General features: G+C 45.2%; 1 protein-coding gene across 2 annotated transcripts in view; it reads right to left on the bottom strand.

Moving 5' to 3' along the window:
* LOC126164560 (calcium-binding protein E63-1) overlaps positions 1–12,096 on the bottom strand; it is a 671,194-nt gene that overhangs the window by 546,819 nt on the left and 112,279 nt on the right. For both annotated transcript variants that reach the window (XM_049920251.1, XM_049920252.1), the window contains one exon: positions 4,341–4,391. In XM_049920251.1, the coding sequence (XP_049776208.1) occupies positions 4,341–4,391 (51 nt within the window). The remainder of the gene's footprint in view (positions 1–4,340; positions 4,392–12,096) is intronic.

Here is a 12,096-nt window from a genome sequence, read left to right as displayed (position 1 = left end):
CAAAACTGCTACCCATGTGGAAAGTCTTTCGCTGGTGAGCCCTGCGCACGCTGCAAGTGGTAAGGGCAGTACCAGTTGTCATGGAGAATGTTCCACACAGTCTTCTGGCTTACCTTGCACTGGCGGGCCAACTGCCAGCTGCTGACACTGCGGTCGTCTACCACACTGTTAATCACATTTTTCTCCAAGTCTGCTATCCGAGCATTTCGAGTACGTCCTTCATGATTTCCTACTTTCTGAAACGACCCTGTCTCAGATAAACGGCGAAACACTGTCGCAAATATTGAACTCTGTGATTATTGTCGGCGGGGCAAGGTCTCCTGGTGCAACTTTGCTGCCCGCCGCCCGTTCCCATTTGTCTTTCCCCAAGTAAACACCACGACGGCAAGCTCTCGATTCGAAACGGAACCACTGTGTACAACGCTGTATCACATCCACTACGAGGTGAGTCAGCAAGAGAAGTGAATCGGAGGCGACGTTATCAATTACTATGGCAGTAGGGGGCGCTAGGGCACGACGTATAAGGAACAGTACCACCCTCTAGGAGGAAAGCAAGCACAGTATGACTGTGGCTGCATCGTACAGCGCTTATTAGACCGCAGTCCCTCTAACAAAGTATGATTGAATAAATGGTCCCTAGCATGGAAACCATTCATTTCCTGCCGTAAGTTCATTAGATATTTTTTGTTCATTAGATGTTTTTTGTTCCGTATACTCCTATCGAACAATCCCTAGAGTTTGTACACGGTGGAAAAAAAACACCCTGTTTAACAAGGTAAAAGAAAGGACCCGGAACGTTATATAGCGATATCCTTCACATCGGTTGCTATGAATTATTGAGCATATTCGAAGTGCAAATGTAATGAATTTCCTTCAAACACAAAGCTTCTGCGCACAAATCAGCACTGCTTGTGCGAAACTCAGCTTGCCCGTTTCTCACACGGTACCCTGCGAACCATGCATGAAGGGCAACAGGAAGATTCCATATTCCTACATTTCTGGAAATCGTTTCACACTGTTTCCAAGTGCAGGTTACTAACGAAGGTACGATCACATAGAATTGGTTCTGAGATACGTGAGTGAGTCAATGACTTAAGTGACAGAGCGCAGTATGTTGGCGTCGAGGGCGCGTGTTCATCAGAGACGGAGAGCCCCAGGGACGCGTGGCAGGACCGCTGCTGCTCGCTGTACACGTAACTGACCTGGCGGGCAGGGCGGGCAGCAGTCTGCGGTCCTTTGCTGATGATGGATGCTGTGGTGTACGGGAAAGTGCAGTCGTCGAGTGACTGTAGGACGATTCAGGATGACTTAGAGAAATATTTTATTTGGTAGCTTACTCTAAATGTAGAAAAACGTAAGCTAACGCAGCCGTGTAGGAAAAAATAAACACGTAACGTTGAAACGCAGCAATAGCGGCCTGCTGCTCGGAAAGGTCACGTCGATTAAATATTTGGGACTATCGTTGTAAACCGAGATGAAATGCAACGAGGACGTAAGGACGGTGGTAGAAAAGGCGAATGGTCGACTACGTTGCGTAGGATAATTTTAGGAAAATTTGGTTCATCTATACAGGAAACAACGTTGAGAACACCAGTGCGACCCGTTCTTGATTACGGCTCGGATGTTTGGTATTCACACCAGGTCGGATTAAACGCAAACGTAGAAGGAACTCGGAGGTCTGTTGCTAGATTCGTTACAGGCAGACTCGATCAACACGCGAGTATTACGGAGATGCTTCGTGAACTGAAATTAGAATCCCTGTAGGGAATGCGGCGTTCTTTTCGCGATAGACTAAAGAGAAAATTTTGAAAACCGGCGTTTTCGGGTGACTGCAGAACGATTCCACTGCTGTCAAAGTAAATTGCGCGTAAGGACCACCAAGATAAGACAAATAAATTAGGGGGCGTACGGAGGCAGTCGTTTTTCTCTCGCTCTGTTTGCGAGTAGAGCAGGAAAGGGCGTAGCTAGAAGTGATACAAGATACCTGCCGCGCTGCTCTCTACGGTGGCTTGCGGAATATGTATGTAGATGTAAATGCAGATGTAAACCAAGCGAATCTTGACACCGCGAAAAGTCTTGTGTGCCGTGTTTTGGGATGGACAGAGCATTCTACTGCTGCATTATTACAGCGAAGTGAAACAATCAATGCAAATGTTTCCAGAATGAAATTTTCGCTCTGCTAAGGAGTGTGCGCCGATAAGTTTCAAAGCAAATGTTTGCTGTGAGGCGCTTATGAGAGTTCAACGCGCAGTATACAATAACAGACACGGAAAGCTCACAAACGGTTTTGCTTCGATTCATAACTACGCCCTTATCTCACACTTCGAACAAGAGATAATTCAGCGCTGTAGCTGGCACCGATTTAAAGCCATTTGACTGACCTCTGTACAGCCTTGACCTCTCTCTTAGCGACTTTCATCTAATATTGAACCTGAAACCGTTCCTTGGTCGTCAATAACGCAACAACGGAGATGACAGCACAGAACATGCTAACGCATGGTTGACAGCAACACAGAAAGGAAAACTAGTGCCACACTATGACAACTGCCTACAAAAAAGTGATACGAAATGATAGTTTAAGATGAATAGTCTTTTCTTTCAATAGACGGTTCTCCTGCATCTGTACTCCTTTTTTGTTTATTACCAGACGGAACGAACTTTCTGGACGCGCCTTGTACAGGGTGTTTCAAAAATGACCGGTATATTTGAAACGGTAATAAAAACTAAACGAGCAGCGATAGAAATACACCGTTTGTTGCAATATGCTTGGGACAACAGTACATTTTTAGGCAGACAAACTTTCGAAATTACAGTAGTTACAATTTTCAACAACAGATGGCGCTGCGGCCTCGGAAACTCTATAGTACGATATTTTCCACATATCCACCATGCGTAGCAATAATATGGCGTAGTCTCTGAATGAAATTACCCGAAACCTTTGACAACGTGTCTGGCGGAATGGCTTCACATGCAGATGAGATGTACTGCTTCAGCTGTTCAATTGTTTCTGGATTCTGGCGGTACACCTGGTCTTTCAAGTGTCCCCACAGAAAGAAGTCACAGGGGTTCATGTCTGGCGAATAGGGAGGCCAATCCACGCCGCCTCCTGTATGTTTCGGATAGCCCAAAGCAATCACACGATCATCGAAATATTCATTCAGGAAATTAAAGACGTCGGCCGTGCGATGTGGCCGGGCACCATCTTGCATAAACCACGAGGTGTTCGCAGTGTCGTCTAAGGCAGTTTGTACCGCCACAAATTCACGAAGAATGTCCAGATAGCGTGATGCAGTAATCGTTTCGGATCTGAAAAATGAGCCAATGATTCCTTTGGAAGAAATGGCGGCCCAGACCAGTACTTTTTGAGGATGCAGGGACGATGGGACTGCAACATGGGGCTTTTCGGTTCCCCATATGCGCCAGTTCTGTTTATTGACGAAGCCGTCCAGGTAAAAATAAACTTCGTCAGTAAACCAAATGCTGCCCACATGCATATCGCCGTCATCAATCCTGTGCACTATATCTTTAGCGAATGTCTCTCGTGCAGCAATGGTAGCGGCGCTGAGGGGTTGCCGCGTTTGAATTTTGTACGGATAGAGGTGTAAACTCTGGCGCATGAGACGATACGTGGACGTTGGCGTCATTTGGACCGCAGCTGCAACACGGCGAACGGAAACCCGAGGCCGCTGTCGGATCACATGCTGCACTAGCTGCGCGTTGCCCTCTGTGGTTGCCGTACGCGGTCGCCCTACCTTTCCAGCACGTTCGTCCGTCACGTTCCCAGTCCGTTGAAATTTTTCAAACAGATCCTTTATTGTATCGCTTTTCGGTCCTTTGGTTACATTAAACCTCCGTTGAAAACTTCGTCTTGATGCAACAACACTGTGTTCTAGGCGCTGGAATTCCAACACCAGAAAAATCCTCTGTTCTAAGGAATAAACCATGTTGTCTACAGCACACTTGCACGTTGTGAACAGCACACGCTTACAGCAGAAAGACGACGTACAGAATGGCGCACCCACAGACTGCGTTGTCTTCTATCTCTTTCACATCACTTGCAGCGCCATCTGTTGTTGAAAATTGTAACTACTGTAATTTCGAAAGTTTGTCCGCCTGAAAATGTACTGTTGTCCCAAGCATATTGCAACAAACGGTGTATTTCTATCGCTGCTCGTTTAGTTTTTATTGCCGTTTCAAATATACCGGTCATTTTTGAAACACCCTGTATATGCGGTGTCGCGACTATGGAACGTTGCCGCTTCACATAAAATTTTTCTATCTAAACATTCGTCGCGCTCAGCGCCTACAACGCTCCACTCGCACGCGCTGCCGGTACGTACCCGTGGCAAGCTCCGCTTCCTGTGGGCCATGGCGCTCAGACTCTGACGGCGCTGCAACAAAACGAAACCAACGATTTTTTTATCACTTCTCACTCCTGAAAGCATTCAGTAAAAACATACAAACAAGTGTAGCTACTGTTAAGCAATTAATAAAATTTTAACCAAAATTAGAGAAACAGCGTGCAGCAGTTGACATAACTTGCATCAAATGGCATGTTTGTAATTGGTTTGTCTTTGTTTGCACTCGGTGTAGAAGTGCAGAGAAAGTGCGTTGCACTCCTCCTGCATACCAAAGTAGCGAACCAAATGAAGGAGCATATCTAAGAAACAGATACTGAAGCGTAACCCCCTTTATTTACAGATAGAAGATTAAATTTTCGTATAGCCTATAATGGGTTCCACAAGTCGTCAGATCCAGCTTTCTACGACGAACTCCACCCTAGACGAAGAAACTGCACATGAAAGAGATGATATTGCCAGAATCTCGTAATAAGTATGGGTGTGTTTTTTCCGTAGTGAATGATCTTGAAATTCATGTGATTTTTTTCCTTCATGTTGAATAAAATCTGCTACCAGTCACAACTGAAGGTGGTATATCTAAATCGCATCCGCTCTGGCGGTTATGCCCATCTCTAGGTCATTTCATAGTCGGTTTCACGTTTCGACATTCAGTTTTGGAATTCATTGTTCAGCTTACGAACTGAATTGAATTACATGACAAAAAACGTAAATTAGTTACAAACTACGGCGTACACACACTTTATTCAACATGTAAACGTCACTATAGACATTCGGATTTAGTTTACGACATGTTCGATACGCCTGTAGTCATTGGCGATCATGTGGCGCAGACGAATAGCGAAATTCTGCATGACCGCTGAACTGTCGGAACATCGATGCTGTCGATGACCTCAGAATGGTTGTTTTCAGCTCAGTAATGATTTTGGGGTTATTGCTGTACACCTTTTCTTTAATATAGTCCCACAAAGAGGAGTCGCGTGTGTTCAGATCCGGACAATATGGCAGCCAATCGAGGGCCATGCCAGTGGCCAGAATGCGGTCCTCAAAGTGCTCCTCCAGGACATCAGACACTCTCCTGCTTCGATGGGGTCGAGCTCCGTCTTCCATGAACCACATCTTGTCGAAATCAGGGTAACTTTGGATAATGGGGATGAAATCATCCTCTAAAACCTTCACGTACCATTTAGGTAGTCACCGTGTCATCAAGGAATACCGCACACATTATAACATGACTGGACACTGCACACCACACAGTCACCCGTTGAGGGTGAAGAGAATTCTCGACCACGAAATGCGGGTTATCAGTCCCCCAAATAAGCCAATTTTGCTTATTGACGAACCAGTCCCACTGAATGTGGGCTTCGTTGCTAAACCAAACCGTGCATGCGCATATTAATTCCCATCATGCCCTGCTGCCAACCGTGCAGTTTGAACGGTCTGACGAAAACCGTTCAGAAGTTATAACAATTTTATTTCGTGTTGTTGTTGTTGTGGTCTTCGGTCCAGAGACTGGTTTGATGCATCTCTCCATGCTACTATATCCTGTGCAAGCTTCTTCATCTCCCAGTACCTACTGCAACCTACATCCTTCTGAATCTTTATTTCATATAGTTCAATAATTGTCACCCTGTAAAAGGCAAATTAGGTGATGCTGAATAGAGAGGTATGAAGGGACAAAAAAATGTGGAAGCACCACAAACAGGACACACTGACATACCTAATACGATGTAGGAAACTCGCTGGCTTTCAAAACAGCTTCCAGTCTTCTCAAAATGGAAAAATGCAGATACTGGATGCTTTTCTGTGAAATCTGATACCATTCTTCCTACAAAATAGCGGGAAGATGGACGGCGATCACCCACCTTTCCCTCCAAAGTAGACCATAGAGCTACAATAATGCTAAGATTTGACCAGTGCAACAACTCACCCTCTTCTATGGTGCTGAAATATGGACTCTGACGGAATCGTTGGGTAAGCGGTTGGAGGCTTTTGAGATGTGGCTGTACAGGGGAATGTTAAGAATACCGCGGACAGCGCATGGCGGAAATGTCGAGGTTCTACCAAGAATGAAGAAAGAAAAAGAAGTACCGGCCACCGTGAAAGCAAGAAAGATCCAGTACCAGGGACACATCATGCGGAACAACGACAGATACCATCCCCTGCAGACCACCTTGCAAAGGAAAAATACCAGGGAAGAGAAGCGTTGGCCGGAGAAGAATATCCTGCCTTAAGATCTTCAGAACGTGACCTCTAAAACATCCACAGAGCTATTTAGAGCTGCAAGTGACAGGAAAAGCACTGCCAAGATGGTTGCCAAAATCTGGAATGGATGGAAACCAGAAGAATAAGAACAACAACAACAACAACAATTCACATTTCTGGACCACGCAAGTGCTGTCGTCTCGGAACACAGCATCACCATTGGGGAACAAACAGTGTAGCATGGGGTAGACCTGATCACCCAAAATGATCTCGTAATCCTCAGCAGTAATGCGACATTGCAAAGTAGCCATGGGGTCCACGGAATAATACGACATGGATGCCCGAATCACCACCAGTCCCCCCGACGTACTTCACTCCTGAGACGTGTAAGACAAGACTCATCCACGCAAACAACGTTTTTCCATCGTTCCACAGTCCAGGTTTTAAGGCTTCGGCACCCAGTTTGCCTGTTACGGCTATTTGCTACACTGACGAGTGGTTTTGCAACTCCATCTCGCATTTCCCTGCTCCTCCCTTCGTGTTGTTTTGGTTCTGATAGGGTTCTCCATTGACTTTTGCAGTTGCCGTCCTCTTATATTCGTCACAGTCTTCTTCAATTATCGTTCTGCGTCATCACTCAACAAATATTTTCATCGGTGTTGTGACTTAGCGGATGACGTTTTCCCTCTTTCCGTGTATCTTCGTCACTGTGCCTCTTGGAACACCAAGCACTTCGGCTATCTTGGATACAGAAGCACCTACCACAAGAGCGGCAACAGTTTGTCGACATTCGAACTCAGTTACGACAAGATGCACTGACGACTTCACAAAACACTCTTCTGCTCACGACATGTTGAGGACACAGCACAGGTGCCGTTAGTGGAGAAACACAACAGCGCAAACTGCAGGCTTGGCTAGTGTCTGCATTTAAGTTCAAGCATGCATTTCAAACATGCATTTTTTTCCTTCTTTTCCAGTCCTTGCAGTTGGCCGATCGTATTAATGATCAGCGCTGTACATATAGGCCGGCCCCAATAGTAATCGTCTGGCAAGACGCGGGATCGACTTCGCTGTGCTGCTTTCAAACTACAGTGAACTTCACGAGAACAACCATAGTGACTTTGGAGATTGCTGTGCGAACTCTTTGACGTGGCATAGAATCGCCAAGAAAAGTGGTGTAAAAGAAGCTTTGGAGAAGATTAGTAACACTTCGACTAACTGTGAATGCTTACACTAAGATATTCAGAACACTTAAGGGCGCTAAAAAGTCAAAATACACCCTCCGCCCTCTCACAGTACCTCACAGCAAACTACCGCAATCATAACGTCATAGAGAAAGATCTCCAAACAGTAAAGCACGTTAACCAACAGTACCAGTTGTAAAGGGCACAAGATAACTGTTTCACCGATCCGTAAAAAGCTTCCATGAATGACACTAGGGGATGAGTAACGTAATTACTACAGAGGTGTTTTCCTTGAAAGTGATGCAATGAAAATTATATTATAGTTGGTAATTAAACATTTTATTCCACACTTCAATTAATTTTAAATGCCATTCGAAATGTTGGTGTTATTGCTCAGAACGGAAATATTACTTTACCGTAAATCTTCAATATAATGTTTAGACAGCAGTTCAGTATGGTTTGTAATGCTTTAATAACACTTAAACATTTCGTGGTTTCGGTTAACAGCTGCATTAAGAATCCTGGATATACCCTGGATATAAAATCAAACAAAAAATGATAATATATATATATATATATATATATATATATATATATATATATATATATAGGGCTACTACAAATGATTGAAGCGATTTCATAAATTCACCGTAGCTCCATTCATTGACATATGGTCACGACACACTACAGATACGTAGAAAACCTCATAAAGTTTTGTTCGGCTGAAGCCGCACTTCAGGTTTCTGCCGTCAGAGCGCTCGAGAGCGCAGTGAGACAAAATGGCGACAGGAGCCGAGAAAGCGTATGTCGTGCTTGAAATGCACTCACATCAGTCAGTCATAACAGTGCAACGACACTTCAGGACGAAGTTCATCAAAGATCCACCAACTGCTAACTCCATTCGGCGATGGTATGCGCAGTTTAAAGCTTCTGGATGCCTCTGTAAGGGGAAATCAACGGGTCGGCCTGCAGTGAGCGAAGAAACGGTTGAACGCGTGCGGGCAAGTTTCACGCGTTGCCCGAGGAAAATTGGCTCATGCCAAAACTGGAGACCGACAGCGCCGACTTCATGTTTCAACAGGATGGTGCTCCACCGCACTTCCATCATGATGTTCGGCATTTCTTAAACAGGAGATTGGAAAACCGATGGATCGGTCGTGGTGGAGATCATGATCAGCAATTCATGTCATGGCCTCCACGCTCTCCCGACTTAACCCCATGCGATTTCTTTCTGTGGGATTATGTGAAAGATTCAGTGTTTAAACCTCCTCTACCAAGAAACGTGCCAGAACTGCGAGCTCGCATACAGGGTTATTACAAATGATTGAAGCGATTTCACAGCTCTACAATAACTTTATTATTTGAGATATTTTCACAATGCTTTGCACACACATACAAAAACTCAAAAAAATTTTTTAGGCATTCACAAATGTTCGATATGTGCCCCTTTAGTGATTCGGGAGACATCAAGCCGATAATCAAGTTCCTCCCACACTCGGCGCAGCATGTCCCCATCAATGAGTTCGAAAGCATCGTTGATGCGAGCTCGCAGTTCTGGCACGTTTCTTGGTAGAGGAGGTTTAAACACTGAATCTTTCACATAATCCCACAGAAAGAAATCGCATGGGGTTAAGTCGGGAGAGCGTGGAGGCCATGACATGAATTGCTGATCATGATCTCCACCACGACCGATCCATCGGTTTTCCAATCTCCTGTTTAAGAAATGCCGAACATCATGATGGAAGTGCGGTGGAGCACCATCCTGTTGAAACATGAAGTCGGCGCTGTCGGTCTCCAGTTTTGGCATGAGCCAATTTTCCGCGGGCAACGCGTGAAACTTGCCCGCACGCGTTCAACCGTTTCTTCGCTCACTGCAGGCCGACCCGTTGATTTCCCCTTACAGAGGTATCCAGAAGCTTTAAACTGCGCATACCATCACCGAATGGAGTTAGCAGTTGGTGGATCTTTGTTGAACTTCGTCCTGAAGTGTCGTTGCACTGTTATGACTGACTGATGTGAGTGCATTTCAAGCACGACATACGCTTTCTCGGCTCCTGTCGCCATTTTGTCTCACTGCGCTCTCGAGCGCTCTGGCGGCAGAAACCGCCGAACGAAACTTTATGAGTTTTTCTACGTATCTGTAGTGTGTCGTGACCATATGTCAATGAATGGAGCTACAGTGAATTTACGAAATCGCTTCAATCATTTGTAGTAGCCCTGTTTGCACTGTTTTGGAACTCCCTGGCTGATTAAAACTGAGTGCCATAGCGAGTTTCTGGAAACAATCGTCTAGGCTGCATCTAAGTCATTTCTCCGCAGTACCTTTTGTTCCACGAGTGTTGGTCCATTAAGTTTTGATAACAGGTAATTACTGACAGAAGTGAACCTGTGACTGTCAGAGCTACTTGTGATGCGTCACTGGGTAGCTGAGACTCTAAGGGCATTGCCCGCCAAAGGCAGCGTTGGGAGTTCAAATCCCGGTCCGACAGAAAGATTTAATCAGCCGGCAAATTGCAGGTTCTCGATATCTGGTCAGACTACAAAATACTAGTAGCACTGGTAAGTGCATAACAAATTACGTGCACAAAAATGTCACATGAAATGAACTGTAAATGTAGTTGCTAGGTGGTGGTATCTACTATTGTAATCTTTCTGGTTTTATAACCATCACATTCAAATGTAATATTTCTGGCTTTACAGCCCTCATATTCAACTACAGAAAGCTCTTGTTAGAGCAGTTGAGAAGGCAGCGGGTGGTAAGATGACGTAATGTAGTTGATGTACCGATGACAGATGGCTTGTTCGGTACGGGTATCGTGAGAAAGACAGCCTAAATTGTAGTTCTTCTCAAAATGGCTCTGAGCACTATGGGACTTAACATCTGTGGCCAGCAGCCCCCTAGAACGTAGAACTACTTAAACCTAACTAACCTAAGGACATCACACACATCCATGCGTGAGGCAGGATTCGAACATGCGACCGTAGCAGTCGCGCGGTTCCGGACTGAACGCCTAGAACCGCGAGAAGTTCTTCTCTGCAACTGGCTGCTGAGTTCGCAAGTAGCGCGCCACAATGATAAACTTCTGTTATTAATATTAGAAAAACTAAACAGTGAATTTACTTGAATTTCACTGAAAAGCATCTCTCAATAGCAGGCGATCATTCCATTATTTCAACGGCAGAATAATAAACAGTTGGTAAACGTAAATGTAGACGAAGCACTTCTGAGATCTTCGGATCGCGCCTAAATTGAATGGCAGGGGAAGTGGTTCGCCCGTGACACCAGAGCTGGTTCGGCAGTCTCGGAGGACAGACATGTTTGTCTGCCGCGGTCGGTATCTGTTTAGACTTAGTTAGCGATCTCTGGTTGTTTGGGTGTGTAACTGAAGAGAATTTGATTATAATTACGCAAATACGCAGTTCATTGTTTTGTTTTCATCAAAGTGGAAAGACTGGAGATTATTTGTAGCTCACGGAGTGGAACATAATCGTGCAGTTTCTCGTATTCTGCTAATAAAAAGCGAGTGGCATTCTGTGTAAACAAACTTACTGACAATTTAGTTATTCATCCAGTAAGAGTTCCTCACTGAGAGTTTGCTACAGTCTGAGTATAATGGATGCACGAGCTACGTGCCGTTTTCTGAGCAGGGGATAACAACTATAGAAGACTGCTGCAAGCTGGTGAACATTACTTACAACTTATGCATTCCATTCAGGGCGGTGGAAGCAAATAGGCACCTCGCGTGTACTGCGATCTTAGTACAAATGAGATCACTGAAACGTCATCTGTGGTAACACAGAGGATGAATGAAGGAGAGAAATTTTCGAGTGGAGGAGTTTATCAGACGCACTTATATATCACCTTCTCCGTCTCTGTCTCTCTCTTTTTTCAGCTTCCCGTACTACTTCAATGTACAATTAATGTATATTTAGAACTGGATCACGAAAACGACAATGAACAATATATTACAAATTAATTACAATAGTTTTGTTCTTAAATGGCGGTAAGTTATTTCTAAAAAATAAAAAGCGAAACTCCACGATTAGGCGCAGAGCGCCGGCGACGCCGACTGACCGCCGTGTCATTCCCTGCCATGGTGTGTGGAGGGACGTGGGTTCAGCAGACCGCTCTCGCTGCCCGGACGTCGCAGCCGCTAGTTCTCACTCATGCAGCTCCTCGGTCGGCATCACGAGGCTGAATGCACCCCACTGTAGTTCCCGCGCCGAGAAACAATCCCTGGCTTTAGCGGGAACTGAAGACGGGTCCCCCGCATGGCAGTCAGGAGCGCTGACCACTCAGCAATGGAGGCGGACGTTAAAAAGAAATAGTTCATGTTTAGTACCTCTCA

The sequence above is a fragment of the Schistocerca cancellata genome, chromosome 1 (genome assembly GCF_023864275.1).
Source record: "Schistocerca cancellata isolate TAMUIC-IGC-003103 chromosome 1, iqSchCanc2.1, whole genome shotgun sequence".
NCBI lineage: Eukaryota > Metazoa > Arthropoda > Insecta > Orthoptera > Acrididae > Schistocerca > Schistocerca cancellata.
This window is presented reverse-complemented; position numbering and strand designations above follow the sequence as displayed.